The sequence below is a fragment of the Salvelinus alpinus genome, chromosome 21 (assembly GCF_045679555.1).
Source record: "Salvelinus alpinus chromosome 21, SLU_Salpinus.1, whole genome shotgun sequence".
Classification (NCBI taxonomy): Eukaryota; Metazoa; Chordata; class Actinopteri; order Salmoniformes; family Salmonidae; genus Salvelinus; species Salvelinus alpinus.
This window is the reverse complement of record NC_092106.1, coordinates 16,436,949-16,455,859: the sequence shown is the minus strand read 5'-3', so window position 1 is coordinate 16,455,859 and position 18,911 is coordinate 16,436,949. Positions and strand designations below refer to the sequence as shown.

The 18,911-nt window shown below is 43.2% G+C and overlaps 1 protein-coding gene across 2 annotated transcripts; it reads left to right on the top strand.

The window, feature by feature from the left end:
* The first annotated feature begins 607 nt into the window (after nt 1-607).
* LOC139547914 (uncharacterized) lies at nt 608-18,444 on the top strand. Of its 2 annotated transcripts, none has more exons than XM_071357102.1 (16): nt 608-980; nt 6,945-6,976; nt 9,128-9,196; nt 9,298-9,324; nt 9,484-9,519; nt 9,681-9,728; nt 9,953-9,999; nt 10,130-10,182; nt 10,388-10,865; nt 11,887-12,012; nt 14,882-15,017; nt 15,097-15,144; nt 15,308-15,379; nt 15,503-15,668; nt 15,890-16,011; nt 16,149-18,444. In XM_071357102.1, the coding sequence occupies exons 1-16, from the start codon at nt 928-930 to the stop codon at nt 16,175-16,177; spliced, it is 1,542 nt and encodes a 513-aa protein (XP_071213203.1). In that variant the 5' UTR covers nt 608-927; the 3' UTR covers nt 16,178-18,444. The 2 variants fall into 2 exon arrangements, with proteins under 2 accessions (XP_071213203.1, XP_071213202.1); XM_071357101.1 differs by having other exon boundaries at nt 9,481-9,519.
* The last annotated feature ends 467 nt before the right edge of the window (nt 18,445-18,911 follow it).

Genomic DNA, 18,911 nt, shown 5'->3' with positions numbered 1-18,911 from the left:
TTTATTTAACTAGACAAGTCGGTTAAGAACAAATTCGTATTTACAATGATGACATACACCGGCCAAATCCGGACGACGCTGGGCCAATTGTGCGCCGCCCCATGGGACTCCCAATCACGGCCGGTTGTGATACCCTGGTTCGTATCCAGGCTGTGTCTATAGTGACGCCTCAAGTACTGAGATGCAGTGCATTAGACCGCTGCGCCATTCGGGAGTCCCCTAGATATAGATACAATGTTACAAAGAAAGGGTGAGAAATATCTACAACTTAACGCCTAGATATCAAAAGGTCTGCCCATTTAATACAATGTGGCAGCAGTATGACAATTTATTTTAGTATCAGTAGCCGTATTTTAGCATGAAAGCTGTAAACTTTAGTCATCTTCAATAATTAAAATCATTTTGGCAGCCCAGATAATCTTCCTTGTGGTATATATGTAATGTCCCCACCATAGTAATCAGAGTTCTCATTGATCAGAATTGACGGGAAAGAAACCCAGAAGAGCCATGCAGCCAGGCGTCTTGTTTCAATGAAAAAGCGGACTAGAGTTATGTAAATCATTGGCCCAAACTAATTGGCGGGATAATATACTCCTCCCACTGAGCTGTTCGTGCGCACTTTTATTGCTCCAGGGCTGAGCTTTTGCAGCTATTTCTAAATCATTTTGAATTGTAGACAATAAGACATCCATGTACTACATGGTAGTAAAATCAGCATATTTTAGCCTAAACTAAACCTATGCCTACTATGGGAGAGTGTATTTGTTTTGAGAGCTTACATCGTCCTATTTGATGTAAAGTCAAGGTATAATTTTAAAAGGAGATGATTTCTGACAGAGAGACAGGCAGGTGCTATCACGGAACATCACGACCGTGAAGCAAAAACGACCAAATCAAAACCTAAGGTTTAAGTTCCTCAAAGGGCACATGATGGTGGCGAGGATGGCGAGCTGCGGAGCCGCTTGTAACCTGGATGAAGGGTAAGCATCTTAAATACATAGCCAAATAATGGCGAGATTTAGTCTTGCACGTAGCCTATATATGCATGAGGTTGCATTCACACTGACAAATATGTGCGCCGCAATGTTCTGTCGAATCCGGAAAGAGCTCTTCCTTTGTTGTTGCTGCTTGCTACCCTTAGCTGGTAACTTAGTTCTCGATTTATAAAAAAACATATAAGACCCAAAATAGTTGCAACCATGTATTTTTATTTTATTGAAGACAGACCCCAAAAGTGAGAGGGGACGCCATGATCGCGTTGTAACGCACAAGATGCTGTGTTGTTGACTGATCATAACACAAACATGCCCATCGCCCAAGCAATATGGCTATACGGCGAGTTACAACTATAGAACGATGTTATTCTGTAGGCCAACACAATGCAACAATCATTTTTGGGTTCTCAATAAAACCGTCTCTTTTAACTTGAAAACGAAACCACTTGCGTGTATCCGTCCTTCACCACTGCATTTTTCACTGCCAGAGTTAGGCTATTTTGTCTCAAGATGCATTGTTTCAGCTGTTTAAAAGCGTGCCAGCCAGGTCGTTCTTCATTAAACACCTGCCATGTGAAAGTGCTTGAATATAGTAAAGGTAAACTAGCTTCGTTGTTATATGTATAGGAGCATCGATGTACCAAATAATATACCATATATGGTATATACCATACCATGTATCATATAATCGTCTTGAATTAGGCTATTGGGACTTTTTCCAGTGAAGCTTGATAGTCAAGGACTATTTATTTTTTAACCCATATCACTTCTGTAACCACAGTGTTACTACAATTATTGTAATGTTTTATACCGTAAAATGTAGTTGTAGAAATGTAGAAAACGTTCTACATTGTCCCCTTTGTGTAGTAAATGATGAATAGTGTTTGTGTGGTGAGTAACCATGAGCCCCAGGGCAGTTAAAGGTGATAGATGGTGACTTATATCCAAGGGGAACACTAGGTCAATAGTTATTGTGGTTTCCTGGTTTTCTATCACACCACAGGCTGCTGGAGAAACAAGACACATTTGGCACCTTGCCACCATGCCACACCCTTTTGCCACTGACTTAAATAATCAACATTCTGGTTAGACAATTCAACGCTCAAATCACTGAAGAGGCTTGAGTGTCACCGAAGTGCTGACATATATACAGTACCAGTCAAAAGTTTGACACACCAGCTCATTCCAGGGTTTTTCTTTATTTGTACTACTTTCTACATTGTAGAATAATAGTTAAGACATCAAAACTTTGAAATAACACATATGGGATCATGTTGTAACCCAAAAAGTGTTAAACAATGTCACGGATTCCTCTGGAACTTTCATTGCTCACACCTGGCCCCTATTCCCACTGATTGTGTTTGTATATATGTGCCCTTTGTTCACCATGGTGCTGTCCATTATTGTTACTATGGCCGTTGGTGCGTGTAAGTACCTGTGCTGTGTGTTTTGGGTTTTTGTGCCCTTGTGGATTGTGCAGATGATTACGGGTCTCGTCCCGTGTGATAATCATTGTGCGCTTGTGTTATTTATTCGAGATACTCCTCGCTCTTTTGTTTGGGTTTCAACCCTGTGTTTTTGTTATGTGTTTGTTTGGTCTTCGTTGCCGTAATTTGGGGCTTAATAAAAACCCATATTACGCATTCCTGCGTCTGCCTCCCGAATCATTTATATCGATGTGACAAACAAAAAACAATTTAAGATTCTTCAAAGTAGCCACCCTTTGTCTCGATGATAGCTTTGCACACTCTTGGCATTCTCTCAACAAGCTTAACCTGGAATGCTTTTCCAACTGTCTTGAAGGAGTTCCCTCATATGCTGAGCACTTGATGGCTGCTTTTCCTTCACTCTGAGGTCCAACTCATCCCAAACCATCTTAATTGGGTTGAGGTCGGGTGATTGTGGAGGCCAGGTCATCTGATGTAGCACTCCATCACACTCCTTCTTGGTCAAATAGGCCTTACACAGCCTGGAGGTGTGTTGGGTCATTGTCCTGTTGAAAAACAAATGATAGTGCAAACCAGATGGGATGGCGTATCGCTGCAGAATGCTGTGGTAGCCATGCTGGTTAAGTGTGCCTTGAATTCTAAATAAATCACCGACAGTGTCACCACCAAAGCAACCGCACACCATCACACCTCCTCCTCCATGCTTCACGGTGGGAACCACACATGTGGAGATCATCCGTTCACCTACTCTGTCTCACAAAGACACAGCGGTTGGAACCAAAAATCTAAAATTTGGACTCATCAGACCAAAGGACAGATTTCCACCGGTCTAATGTCCATTGCTCGTGTTTCTTGGCCCAAGCAAGTCTCTTCTTCTCATTGGTGTCCTTTAGTAGTGGTTTCTTGGCAGCAATTTCGACCATGAAGGCCTGATTGACGCATTCTCCTCTGAACAGTTGATGGTGAGATGTGTTTGTTACTTGAACTCAGTGAAGCATTTATTTGGGCTGCAATTTCTGAGGCTGGTAACTCTAATGAATTTATCTTCTGCAGCAGAGGTAACTTTGGGTCTTCCTTTCCTGTGGCGGTCCTCATGAGAGCCAGTTTCATCATACTGTAGCGCTTGATGGTTTTTGTGATTGCACTTGAAGAAACTTTCAAAGTTCTTGAAATGTTCTGTATTGACTGACCTTCCTGTCTTAAAATAATGATGGACTGTCATTTCTCTTTGCTTATTTGAGCTGTTCTTGTCATAATATGGACTTGGTCTTTTACCAAATAGGGCTATCTTCTGTATACCTTGTATTCCTTGTCACAACACAACTGATTGTCTTAAATGCATAAAGAAGGAAAGAAATTCCAAAAATTAACTTTTAACAGGGCACACCTAATTGAAATGCGTACCAGGTGACTACCCCATGAAGCTGGTTGAAAGAATGCGAACGGTGTGCAAAGCTGTCATCAAGGCAATGGGTGGGTACTTTGAAGAATCTCAAACATTTGTTTAACACTTTTTTGGTTACTACATGATTCCATATGTGTTATTTCATTGTTTTGATGTCTTCACTAGTATTCTACAATGTGTATTAAATAATGAGTAGGTATGTGTCCAAACTTTTGACTGGTATTGTAGATATTCAATTATACTGAACAAAAACATAAATGCAACATGTAAAGTGTTGGTCCGATGTTTCATGAGCTGAAATAAAAGATCACAGAAATGTTTCATTCACACAAAAAGCTTATTTCTCTCAAATTTTGTGCACAAATATGTTTACATCCCTGTTAGTGAGCATTTTTCCTTTGCCAAGATAATCCATCCACCTGACAGGTGTGGCATATCAAGAAGCCAATTAAACCGCATGGTCATTACACAGGTGTACCATGTGCTGGGGACAATAAAAGGCCACTCTAAAATGTGCAGTTTTGTCACACAACACAATGCCACATGTATCAAGTTTTGAGGGAGCGTGTAATTGGCATGCTGACTGCAGGAATGTCCACCAGAACTGTTGCCAGAGAATTTGATGTTCATTTCTTTAACATAAGTTGTTTTAGAGAATTTGGCAGTACGGTCAAGCGGCCTCACAACTGCAGACCACGTGTAGCCAGCCCAGGACCACCACATCTGCCTTCTTCACCTGCGGGATCATCTGATTGGCTGGGCCTGGATCCCCAGTGGGTGGGCCTTGCTCCCTGCAGGAATGTCCACCAGAGCTGTTGCCAGAGAATAGAATGTTCATTTCTCTACCATAAGCTGCCTCCAACGTTGTTTTGGAGAATTTGGCAGTACGTCCAACCGCAGACCACATGTAACCAAGCCAGCCCAGGACCTCCACATCTGGCTTCTTCACCTGCAGGATCATCTGAGACCAGCCACACGGACAGCTGATGAAACGGAGGAGTATTTCTGTCTGTAATAAAGACCTTTTGCGGGGAAAAACTAATTCTGATTGGCTAGGCCTGTTTCCCCAGTGGGTGGACCTTGCTCCCGAGTAGGTGAGCCTAAATGTATTTATTTAAATTGACTGATTTCCTTATATGAACTGTAACTCAGTAAAATCGTTGAAATGTTGAGTTTATATTTTTGTTCAGTATACATAAATATACAATGCACAATACCTGCAGAATAAATGACCCCTCATGAAGGCATAACGTTTTATCCTCATACTTGACAGTTTAGTGTATCATTAATGTTGTGACTGAAGGTGTGTGATATGTTAACCTACTGAGGTACACAAGGCTAAATTGGAGCTGTGACAAAAACTATAGCACTAGAACTAACTGACTATTGCCTATCTCTTGTTCACAGGCTTTCAGTGTGCTCATGTAAGGCTGTAGGAAACATGCAAAAACTGTGGCCTTATCGCACCACAGAGACACAGACAGAGAGAGAAGGGGTGAGAGAGACAAGAAAGGAAGGGGAGGGTTTTGTTTTGTATGAGTGGGAGAGAAGTAAGAGATGGTGAGAGGCCAGGGTTGAAGAGAGGGCAAAGAGAAATAAAGAGAAAGAATTGACAGAGAGATGGATAGAGGCTGAAAGTATAATAACACAGGGCGAGACCCAGATGCAGATGGTTTGAGTCTCTGATATTTATTAAACAACAAGGGGCAGGTTGAGGACAGGCAAAAATTCATAACCAGGTCAGAGTTCCAAACGGTACAGGGAGGCAGGCAGGCTCAAGGTCACGGCAGGCAAAAGGTCAAAACCAGGAAGACTAGAAAAGCAGACAGGGAAAAAGCAGAAGCACGGAAAAACACGCTGGTTGACTAAACAAGACAAGGTGAACTGACAGACAAACAGAGAACACAGGAATAAATACCCTGGGAATAATGGGGAAAACGGGTGACACCTGGAGGTGGGTGGAGACAATCACAAAGACAGGTGAAACAGATCAGGGCGTGACAGAAAGTCACGGGCAGAGTACATGTGTGAATATGACTGCCATGGAAATGTATAACAGTTGTGTTGTGATACAGAAACCTGTTGGCTGTGTCGAACATTGACCTTGAAAAGTAAACAGTTTTTCCTGTACTCCTGTCTGAGGACAATGAGGATGAGGACCACTAGCTTGTCAGGTTTCATTAAATCTAAAAGAGTGACAATATTCACGACACAGAACTAGAAATGGCCTATGCATTTTGGTCACAATTCAATCATTGTTTCAGGACCTTATCTGCAGGCACCATGCACAGTTATCATGATTAATTACTTTCTTATTATCAAAGAGGTTGTAAACACATGCCAACTTAGTAAAGTGTTTTTACTATATTCCTAATCTCCTCTGTGGTAAGGGACTAAAGACTACACTTGAGTCTACTCTGGCTTTTGATCACCTAAGGGCAGTATTTTTACGTTGGAGTAAAATAAAAAAAATACATACTGTTGACCTAGTTCTCTGTGCATGCTGAACTTGTTCACACAAGTCACAGACTGAATCACCAAGCGGCACGCTTTGTCTGAGGCTGAGAGACAACCTCTGGATGATACACATTATTATGGGTTATATAAACCTGTAACACTGCTAACTGCAAAACCCTTCCCTTTGTGTCTTGATGTTAGATCAACTTTTGATGTTTTCTGATACTGTCTCTTTAAGAACTTACGGTTTATGATCACAAGCACTATTATCGGCCAGTTCCTTTCCATGGCTTTGCAGTACCAGCCGTCCAACGCTAGTGTGTAAAACTGGGTCAGTATGTATGGGGTGGGGGTTCCACACCACACTGGAGGATGGGCTGATGTCATGAACGTGAGATTTTGGCAGCTTCTCCACTTCCTGTTTTTGTGCCTCAGTTGAATGAGCATTTGTCTGTACATCTGAGAGAGGAAGTGAAGACAGAGATGGGTCTGCAGCTGGACAGTTCAGCTCCACCCCCTCTTCTCCACACCCATAATCCCCTCCCCCACTGGTCCATAAACTGAAGTTGTATTCTCTTAATTCCATTTTGATAACGTCTTGGGATGTACTTATCATTTCCTTTCTCTTTTAACCAACAGAGATGGAGACATCCCTGCCCCTGACCAGAAGGGTAAGCACCGTTCGGTCTTTGTTTGATTGTGCATGAAATGTTTTGTTTTGTCTCATGTGGCAACAAGTTCTGAATTAATGTGATCTTTAATTAGACCAGCAGATGGCAGTCAACACCAGTAACAATATCTCTCTCTGTGTGTGTGTGTGTGTGTGTGTGTGTGTGTGTGTGTGTGTGTGTGTGTGTGTGTGTGTGTGTGTGTGTGTGTGTGTGTGTGTGTGTGTGTGTGTGTGTGTGTGTGTGTGTGTGTGTGTGTGTGTGTGTGTGTGTGTGTGTGTGTGTGTGAGATGTACATTGGGCTGATAAAGCAGGCTGTCTGAGAGTAGACGGAGTGGATGTTAGATGAGGCAGAGAGCGATTGGAGGCATATGAGAACACAGATGGAGAGATGGGGGGGAAAGAGATAAGGGGAGAGGGAGGGAGAACGAGCAAGAGAGAGGGACGTTTGTAGAGCAGAGAGAGAGACCTGGCTGGTTCTCAGTCTGAGATGAGGCTCCCTGCCCCAGAGAGGACAGGCTCCATCTATTAGCTTCCCCTCTGCCAATGCCAGGCTCTCAGCTAGAAGGCCTGACCCAGACTCACTCCTGCTGGGTACAGACACCCCTGGAGCTAGCCATGTCTGTACACCAGGGCACCAGTTCACTTCACTTCACTCTATCTTACCAGGTAGGCCATAGTTTCACTTTAGATTAGGACAATTATTGATAATAACCGTGAAAAAAGATATATTCTTAATACATTAATTTTAAGATAGGGAGATTCAACTTTATTTTCAAGTAGATATAGTTTACCCAGTAGCAGTTTTTTTATTTTAACATGAAAAGGGTAAAGTTGGTAATAATTTTACAATGATTTGGGTGGAAAAGCTTGATTTACAGAAGTTCCAAGAAGTCAAAAACATTTGCTTTTGAGAAATTTTCGCCAAAGCTGTGTTGTATTCATTAGGTATCCCGTAGCTTATTTTCAAAGTGGCATTATGATGCATTACAAAATATATAAAAATTCTACAAAAATGACAATCATAGCAGTAATTGTGACCATTTGCATGGCAATTAATCGTTACACAATCATTACAGCCCTACTTTAGATGCACTTACAGTATGAAGCATACAATGTATAAGTCATTCTGAATTTCTGAATGAGAATATCTGCTTCTGTAAAGTTACAGCTCTGACACAGGGGCCCTCAGCACTATACATAGAAAAACCACAGACATATCACCGAATTACAACACGCTCATATACATACTGTATCCAGTTTGCATTCATCTACATTAGTGAGGAATCAGAGTGGAAGTTTCAGATGAGCAATGTGGTGTGATGTGAGTGAAGACGGAATACACTGATGAGCTCATCAGAATGAACTTAGTCACAGTTTGACAACAGAAGTGCAATATTTAGATAATGCTCAGTCAGACAGTAAATAAAAGGCTACAAATCGATAATGTATGATATTCTTTTTCTGCCGTTTCTTAGTAATAGGCCTAGGGTAGACATCCTTCAGAAAACTCTCAGGGGATGGGCTGGAGTTGTTTGGGGCAGGTCCCACAGAGGGCCAGTCCCCTGGGGTTTTTACATGTTTTATTTAGCTAGCCAAGTCAGTTAAGAACAAATTCTTATTTACAATGACGGCCTACCGGGGAACAGTGGGTTAACTGCCTTGTTCAGGGGCAGAACGACAGATTTTTACCATGTCAGCTCAGGGATTCCATCCAGCAAACTTTTGGTTCCAAGCCCAACGCTCTAACCACTAGGCTACCTGCCGCCCCAGGTTACTGTAAACCTCTCTGCATTATGGGTAAAGTGGGGTGGAAAGATGGAGAGAGGAGAGTTCCTAATTCCATATTAACCCCTACAGATAATCTGACTGAAAATGATAACAGTGGCTCAGATGGACACACCTTTGCAGTATGTTTGTATTTTCCTCGTATAGAGTGAGGTTTCACTCAAAGAGAAGCCACCCCCCCCCCGTGAACACTACTCGAACAGAACTCTAATGGTCTCTGAGCTGCATATAGGCATATAGACCCCCTCTCAAGTCATGTTTGAACTACCAATCAATTTCCCTCACCCCTCTTTATTTGAAAGTACACTTAGAATGAGAAACGTTTTCAAAGTTCATCCCTCCGTGTCCTATGGATTTTTCTGACAGACAATGCAGGGACATCTACAGAGGAGAGTTCTGAAGAAGAGGAGGACGAAGAGGAGGAGGAGGATTCTGGTGAGCGGCTGCTAGAGATCAAAAACTCTCCATCACAGTATGAATCTTCAGGCTTTATCCCACCCTTTAACATAACGTTCTCTCTGTTTGTCTTTCAACAGACGGCTCTGCTGAGAAAGAAGAAGGAGGTGAGAAAAACACAGCCCTTGTTCTGTCAGCTTCATCAAAATAATTTACAATCTGTGATGATACACGGTCACACCAGCACCTGGCTTGTGTCTTTACTCAGTCAGTTAGGATCTTTTTTTTTAGAAATAATTGTATTATATTTTGTCTTGTCCCAGTAGAATCCGAGGAGCCTGACGTTGAGGGTTCCTGTAATGGTGAGTGGGAACTAAAACGTCAGACACAATGCCTATATCTGCCTTATCCTGCCTCTGAAATACAGATACAGAATAGCCTCTTTCACCTCAGAATGTCCTGAGTAGAACGATTGCTCCTCTCCCCCAACTTCCTTCATGAGGAGTAACTTATCTCTCCACAGAGTCAGAGTCGGCTCCTCAACCTGATGCAGAGGATTCCCTTGCTAAAGGTATCCCCAGTTTGACAAGTCATTCTACTACCAAATGTTTAGCTTTTTCCACAAAATGTCGAGCTATCCTAGACAAAGGAGATTGTAATGGTTGAAAGGCTAGAGAGAGGATATCTGGGTGCATTCATAGGTTTATGAAAATGTGTCTGCAAATCATAGTCTGAGAGGTAGAGTACTCCCCTAGAGGGAGTGCCTAGTTTGACTTTTGACCTCTCCTTTGTCAGATGTGCCCCCCAAGCCATGCTGTGAAAAATGCAAGGCTGTCCAGCGGGTAAGTACATTTGTTTGATTGTGGAATTGAATGATAGTTGTGTAATAAAGCTTCAGAGACATACAGTATGGCTGTAGACTCACTGGAGGAACAGGGGCTAATCTTAGTACCATGTCTGTTTCTCAATCAGAGTCAAGGCAATGAACTGGTTACTCCCAGGAGGATCTCTAAAGGACGCCTACAGTGAGTAGCTGTTCTACCTGTAGCCTCGTTCCTTCTCTTTCTCACTCAGACTCTCCTTCTCTCTCTCTCTCTCTCTTTTCTCTCTTGCTTACTAAGTAAGTAACCTCTCTTTAAAAATAAAAATAAATCCCCAAACCACTAATGCCTCTCCTGCTGAGTGTCTGTGACTGGTATGAGTCTGTCCATCTCTGGTTCTGTGTGTCAGGGTGCAGCTGGAGGGAGAGGGGACATATGAGTGCTCCGTCACCGGCCTGGTGTTTGAGGTGTCAGAGAGAGTACTGATCCGCTACTCGGTCCTGTCCTGGTCCAAGTTCGGCATGTTCCTCAGGGACTCCTGGAGGTTCGCTGGGCCCATCTTCAACGTGGACTGTGTCAACAGCCCCTCATCCATCCTCACCTCCATCCAGTTCCCTCACTTCCTCTGCCTCGCTGACCCCGACAGTGAAATGACCTTCAGTGTCCTGCATATGAAGGACAGCTGTCCGGTGATCGAGCCCTCGGTAGACCACTCTGGCAGCCATGTAAAGTGGCGTGTGTCGTCCCTGTCCCCGGTGGGGCCCATTGTCCAGAGCAGCAAGTCTGTAGAGCACCACGGGGTGGTTCTGGTGTTTAAGGAACTGGCTCTGAACAACTCCTACTCCTTTCGCATCTACCTGGCCACCAACAACTCCTCTGACATTAAGGTGAGAGGGACACAGGGTGTGTGTGTGTGTGTGTGTGTGTGTGTGTGTGTGTGTGTGTGTGTGTGTGTGTGTGTGTGTGTGTGTGTGTGTGTGTGTGTGTGTGTGTGTGTGTGTGTGTGTGTGTGTGTGTGTGTGTGTGTGTGTGTGTGTGGATCATTACAGTAACATCTTACTGAGTCAGAGCAAAGAAATGAACATGATCAGAGGGATTGTCATGCCCACTGGCCTGACCTCCTGGCACTCTGACTCACACTGTGGTCTCTACTGAGGGAAATCACAAGTCACACTGGAAGTCTGCGGTCTGTTTATTTGTGTGTATGTGTGTGTGGTGATCAAGATGAGTTCATTTGTCACTGTATCAGAGGGCATTGGTGCATATTAATGAACAGATGATTGTGTATTGATTTGTGTATCTGTATCTAGGAAAATCTCAGATGGAAACCCCAAACCTCATACATTAGATCTGAATCTAGCCCAGTGGGCAACACTGGTTAAAATGACTGTTTTTCCAACTGGTAGGTTTATATTGGGATAGTAACAACATGTGATATCAAATATAGACCACAGTCAATATCTATTCTGTGATATTACAGTCTCTTTGGTCACATGTCACCCAGTTCCTGAAATGTGGTTTGAGCGCTGGTGGTGTGTGTATTAGTGTGATAGTAGTATCAGTGGTGAGGGGAATGGCTGAGTGACTGAATGCCTGAGCTTAGCAGAGACCCACATCAGAGCACTCAGCTTCAGAACAGTCCATTTAACCCTGCCTAACTGGCCAGGGAAAGGAGTTGTTGACCGTTAGGGGAACAATAAGAAAGGTTTTCCATCACACACCAAATTGACCATGGAAAACATCTCCGTCCACCAGCTCCCAGGTTTCCTGAACAGGGAATAGTCATCCCCGCTATTGTTACCATTATTAGAATCTCTCACTTACCTATGGTAAATCACTGGTCTACTTCTATCTATTCCTTTGTCTCTCTGCCTCTCTTTCTCCTCCTCTACCCCTCCCTCACTCCAGGACATAGGGAAGGAGGTGCGTTGTGCCAACAAGCGTTATCTGAAAGTAGAGAAGCCACCCACCTGTAAGTTGGATGAGAGGAGGTACCGCCTCATGAGTGAACCAGAGGGAGACATCAGCCCTGCGGTGAGGGTTCATTCACCCATTACTGCATAACCAGTAAGCACTGACCTACAGTACAGTTGAACTCAGAAGTTTACATATACCTTAGCCAAATACATTTAAACTCAGTTTTTCACAATTCCTGTCATTTAATCCCAGTAAATATTCCCTGTCTTAGATCTGTTAGGATCACCACTTTATTTTAAGAATGTGAAATGTCAGTATAATAGTAGAGAGAATGACTTATTTCAGCTTTTCTTTCTTTCATCACATTCCCAGTGGGTCAGAAGTTTACATACACTCAGTTAGTATTTGGTAGCATTGCCTTTAAATTGTTTAACTTGGGTCAAACGTTTAGGTTAGCCTTCCACAAGCTTTCCACAAAAGTTGGGTGAATTTTGGCCCATTCCTCCTGACAGCGCTAGTGTAATTGAGTCAGGTTTGTAGGCCGCCTTGCTCGCACACGCTTTTTCAGTTCTGCCCACAAATTTTCTATAGGATTGAGGTCAGGGCTTTGTGATGGCCACTCCAATACCTTGACTTTGTTGTCCTTAAGCCATTTTGCCACAACGTTGGAAGTATGCTTGGGGTCATTGTCCATTTGGAAGACTCATTTGCGACCCAAGCTTTAACTTCCTGACTGATGTCTTGAGATGTTGCTTCAAAATATCCACATAATTTTTCTTGATGCCATCTACTTTCTGAAGTGCACCAGTCTCTCCTGCAGCAAAGCACCCCCAGAACATGACGTATTCACCCCGTGCTTCACGGTTGGGATGGTGTTCTTCGATTTGCAAGCCTCCGTCTTTTTCTTCCAAACATAACGATGTTTATTATGGCCAAACAGTTATATTTTTGTTTCATCAGACCAGAGGACATATCTCCAAAAGGTACAATCTTTGTCCCCATGTGCAGTTGCTGTAACGGCAGCCTTCCTCCTCTTCGTCTGAAGAGGAGGTGTAGCAGGGATCGGACCAAGACGCAGCGTAGCTTGTGCTCAACATGTTTAATTACGAAAGAATAAACGTGAACACTTAACACAATACAAAATAACAAATGTGGCAAACCGATACAGCCCTATCTGGTGCAGAGAAAACACAGAGACAGGAAACAACCACCCACAAAATCCCAACACAAAACAAGCCACCTATATATGATTCCCAATCAGAGACAACACAAAACATCTGCCTCTGATTGAGAACCATATTAGGCCAAACATAGAAACAGACAAACTAGCCACACAACATAGAATGCCCACCCAGCTCACGTCCTGACCAACACTAAAACAAGCAAAACACACAAGAACTATGGTCAGAACGTGACAGTTGCAAACCATAGTCTGGCTTTTTTAATAGCGGTTTTGGAGCAGTGGCTTCTTCCTTGCTTAGCGGCCTTTCAGGTTATGTCGATATAGGACTCGTTTTACTGTGGATATAGATACTTTTGTACCTGTTTCCTCCAGCATCTTCACAAGGTCCTTTGCTGTTGTTCTGGGATTGATTTGCACTTTTCGCACCAAAGTACGGTAATCTCTAGACACGTTCTGTCTCCTTCCTGAGTGGTATGACGGCTGCGTGGTCCCATGCTGCGTGGTCCCATGGTGTTTCGCACCAAAGTACGGTAATCTCTAGACACGTTCTGTCTCCTTCCTGAGTGGTATGACGGCTGCGTGGTCCCATGGTGTTTATACATGCATACTCTTATTTGTACAGATGAACGTGGTACCTTCAGGCGTTTGGAAATTGTTCCCAAGGATGAACCAGACTTGTGGAGGTCTACAATTTTTTTTCTGAGGCCTTGGCTGATTTCTTTTGATATCCCCATGATGTCAAGTAAAGAGGCTCACTGCCTCTTTGCTTGACATCATGGGAAAATCTAAAGAAATCACCCAAGACCTCAGAAAAAAATAATTGTTTGACGGTAGACCTTGAAATACATCCACAGGTATGCCTCCAATTGACTCAAATGATGTAAATCAGCCTATCAGAAGCTTCTAAAGCCACAATGTAATTTTCAGAAATTTCCCAAGCTGTTTAAAGTCACAATCAACTTAGTGTATGTAAACTTCTGACCCACTGGAATTGTGATACAGTGAAATATAAGTGAGATAATCTGTCTGTAAAGAATTGTTGGAAAACTTACTTGTGTCAGGCACAAAGTAGATGTCCTAACCGACTTGCCAAAACTACAGTTTGTTAACAAGAAATTTGTGGAGTGGTTGAAAAACGAGCTTTAATGACTCCAACATAAGTGTATGTAAACTTCCGACTTCAACTGTATATACGGTACATTGAGTGGACAAAACATTAAGAACACCTTCCTATTGAGTTGCACCCCCTTTTGCCCTCAGAACAGCCTCAATTCGTCGAGGCAGGGACTCTACAAGGTATGGAAAACGTACCACAGGGATGCTGGCCTATGTTAACTCCAATACTTCCCACAGATGTGTCAAGTTGGCTGGATGTCATTTGGGTGGTTGACCGTTCTTGATACACATGGGAAACTGTTAAGTGTGAAAAACTCGGCAGCGTTGCAGTTCTTGACACAAACCGGTGCGCCTGGCACCTACTACCATACCCTGTTCAAAGGCACTTAAATATTTTGTCTTGCCCATTCACCCTCTGAATAGTACACATACACAATCCATGTCTCAATTGTCTCTAGGCTGAAAAATCATTCTTTGACCCGTCTCCTCCCCTTCATTTAGACTGATTGAAGTGGATTTAACAAGTGACATCAATAAGGGATCATAGGTTTCACCTGGATTCACCTGGTCAGTCAATGTCATGGAAAGAGCAGGTGTTCTTAATGTTTTGTATACTCAGTGTATGTACAGTATGTACTATGTGCATTTATTCATATATCTGTGTTGTGTGTATTTGGTGTCCTGCAGGACTTGCCGTTCACGCTGGCCGTGACTAAATTGAAGGGATATTTTGAGGTGTTCTTTGAGCAGCCCCCACCTTTCAAGATCTCCCTCGTAGAGACAGAGTCCGACCAGACTGTGTGGTCAGCCACCATCAGAGAAGGTACGTACACACCTGCTGTGCATCTGTCTGTAATGTGTTGTGGGTTAAGGTGCAGGATATTAATATATCTTCCTCTCAGGTGACTGTGTGGACAATACAGTTGAAAAGCCAAGGAAACTGACAGATAGTAAGTTTGTCATTTTTGTTTGCCCCTCTCAATATCGGCATCAACAGTTCACTTTATTCCAGTGTATGTTCTAGATATCAAGTTCTCTGTACACAAGCACTTTTCATCCAATCATAAAGTAGCTTTTGATTGACAAAGTAGCTTTTTCTCTCCTCTTCTGTAGACAGGAAGAGAAGCACAAGCACATCAGAGGAAGAGTTGCCCAAAAAGAGACGTCGATGTGCAGATGAGTCAGGTGATGGTTTGAACACTTCCATTGTGTCATTTGCTGTTAATAGTGTGGTCTTATTCCTGTTGAGTTGCTGTTCAGTCGCCCTGAATAAAACCCTTAAGTCTGACGTTCCTCTGTTGTCCCCAGACGGAGTGCGGACAGTGCAGGTCCCAGACGTGTCGTCCAAGCAGCTGATGCAGGTGGCTAAGCGGCAGGGGAAGGAGTGGAAGCAGGTGGCTATCGGTTGCCTGGACCTGTCCTCCAAAGAGCTGGACGATATACAGGCCAGTGAGGAGGATGTCATTATGCAGAGGTACAGTAGATAGATATAGTATCTGGACCCTTAAAACTAAACTTAATATTTCTTGCCAGCCATTATTTGGGGCATTTCTCATTGACGCATTCTTGGTTCACCGATCATTCAATAATTGTACAATAACTTACTTTCTTTGATTCATATTTTTGGTGATGATTTCTTTTTTAGATAATGTGACCCTAAATGTGACCCTCAACTTGTTTTGTGTTGGGTTTCAGGTTTAAGGCGTTGGAGCGCTGGAAGACTGGCAGGTCAAATGGTCAAGCCACTGTCACTCACCTCTTGATGAGCCTACAGGAGCTGGATGACCTGCCCAACGAGGTCCTCAAGACACTGCAAGGTTAGAGACACACATTAGACTAGAGCCACAAACACTCAATCACCTGTCTGCACACACATATTTGTACTCATTCTTGTCTCCTACTAACTTACACCAATTTCTGTCTGTCTGTCTCTTTCTGTCTGTGTTCTCCTCAGATATGATGGACAATAAAGCTGCCCAATGAGATATATTTTGCCTCCCAAGGTCCCTGCCTTTCCGCAGCCCTATCGTCAATGAGCCAGAGAGACAATGGGAAAGAGACGTTTGAACTCTTGCCTTGAAGACAGAAATCCCTCTGCTTCTGCTGTATGGCAGGGGTACTCTTACCCTACGAGGTCCGGAGCCTGCTAGTTTTCTGTTCTACCTGATAATTAATTGCACACACCTGGTGTCCCAGGTTTAAATCAGTCCCTGATTTGAAGGGAACAATGAAAGAAATGCAGTGGAACTGGCTTCTAGGTCCAGAGTCGAGTTTGAGGGCTGTATGGAGTAGGATGACTCCAATCCTCAGGGGCCGGAGTGGTGTCACATTTCTTCCCCATCCCTAGCTAACGCAGCTGATTAAACTAATGGCATTCTAAACTGAAGATCATAATTAGTTGATTATTGGAGTCAGGTGTGTTATCTGGGGCTGGGGCAAAAGTGTGACACCAACCCAGCCCCCGAGGACTGGAGTTGCCCGTCCTTGCTCTAAGGTCAGCTTTGCATACCTCCTTCATAAATTGAGGATGGTACACTGATCCTAGATCAGAAGCATTATGTGTCCCCTGCCATTGCCTAGGTAGGGCAGGGCCGGCACACCAGCCTAGCACTGTCAGCCCCTTCCAGCCCAAGAGAATTGGGATTCAAATGCCTTCAACTGATATGTTTGATTTCTGCAGGCCTGGATGCTAGAGCTAGAGAACTTTGTGCCCTGCCTAGTAGTGCTGCTTAGTAGTGGGAAACCCTGGCTTTTCACCCCTCATGTTCTCTCAGGATTTTAACGGGAGTTCAACAAAGGTGTAGAAAGAGAATTACACCACAACCTTTAATCTTGAATGGTTATGTTCTTAGACATTCACAAATGGTCCATTAACCTGGAATAATGCAGGCGTTATGTAGAGGTACCCCAAACAGCCAGGAGCTGATGCTGCGACCTGCGGTGCAGTGAAGACCTCATGTCATAGATGAGCTCTGGGAAATAGGTAGCTAATGTGTAGCCAGTAACAGACATGTTGCTGCAGTATGGAAACTGCTAACACACTTACTGTTGTCTCAAACATTGTATATTTTGTATTTGGATATTTCTCAATCAAGGCATTGCCACTTACTTAATCATGGAATTGGAACAACTACTCAAGGAGTGTAGCTGTACTTTTAATATGGTGTACATATTTCCTGTTTTTTAAACTATACTGTGATAGTCTTTTTTTCGGAGTCTGTGTTTGTTCGTTTTGATGTATGTTATGACCAAATTGAGCCGTCAAACTGACAGTGGGGATAGCTAAGCTTCATCTCAGAGAAAAGATTGGTCATATTTACTTTTGTTGAGACTGGATCGTGTACAGCCTGGAAATCACGCTCAGTGCATTTGAACATGGTGGGATTGACTGAATTCCAGAAAGCACTAATGTAGGAGAGTATTTTTTGTTCATAAAAAGGGCTACTAACTCATTTTAAACACCTTTCAATAGGGATGTCACTGTTGCCAATACTGGGACCCAAATACCCCAGGGAGAGTAACAACGATTAACTGTGAAATGATGAATGGGAAAACCATGAGTTAAGTTGTCTATTGGGTATTGGATGCCATTTGCAAGTGTGTACATATTTTTACACAGAGGGATCGCTCCAAAAGTCCACCATTATATTCCAGTCCTTACATGTGCACTTATGTAATGTTACAGCTCAGGTATGGGCCTTCATAGGGCTCTGGGTATGATGTCTAAGATTACAAATCTTTGACTGAATAAAATACATTTTTGGAAAGATTGATATGTTTTTTAAAATTGCAAATCATTTTCAGCTAGTAGATGATGGTCTTCATGACTGTTAGGCTATGACTGTCACGACTTACACCGAAGGTGGCTCCTCTCCCTGTTCGGGCGGTGCTCGGTGGTCGTCATCGCCGGCCTACTAGCTGCCACCGATCCATTTTTCCTTTTCTTTTGTGTCTGTCTGTATTGTTTACACCTGTGTCCTATTAGTTAATTTCGGTGTGTTTATTAACCTCCGCTGCTTGCTATGCTTTGTGCAGGATTATTTGCTGTTGTTTGCTCTGTTAGGGGTGCGTGTTTGCGCCACAGGTTTTTTTCTTCTCACGGTCGTTGTACCATTTGGACTGTAATTAGGAGTAGAGGTTTCTCCTCCGTGTGTTACGTTATTTCCCTGTGTGTGGCGACTTCGTTGGGTGTGTTTCCCCACCTGTTGTTGTTGTGTTGGGACTTTAAAATAAACATTGTGCTACTGGGACTTCCTTGCTCTCCTGCTCCTGACTCCTGCACCTACCTCTTCTTAGGAGGCACATAACAATGACTTAATGAAACATTTATTCTATGTAACCGGTTCTGTACCGGTACCTTTCTGCGTTGTGTTCTGGTAAGGTGTATGTGGAAGGGAAGGGAAAGCTCTGAAAACAATTCTGCCGGTTGTCTCTTTTAATGACTGCATGGAATGGAGACAAATACAAGGCAAACGTTAATGCTGCCGTCTGGACCCTCACAAGTACATTTTCCACTCCTCATCACGCTTTAACTTCTTATGGCTGCAGGGGCAGTATTGAGTAGCTTGGATGAAAGGTGCCCAGAGGTGCCCATAGTAAACTGCCTGCTCCTCCGTCCCAGTTGCTAATATATTCATATTATTATTAGTATTGGACAGAAAACACTCTGAAGTTTCTAAAACTGTCTGAATGATATCTGTGAGTATAACAGAACTCA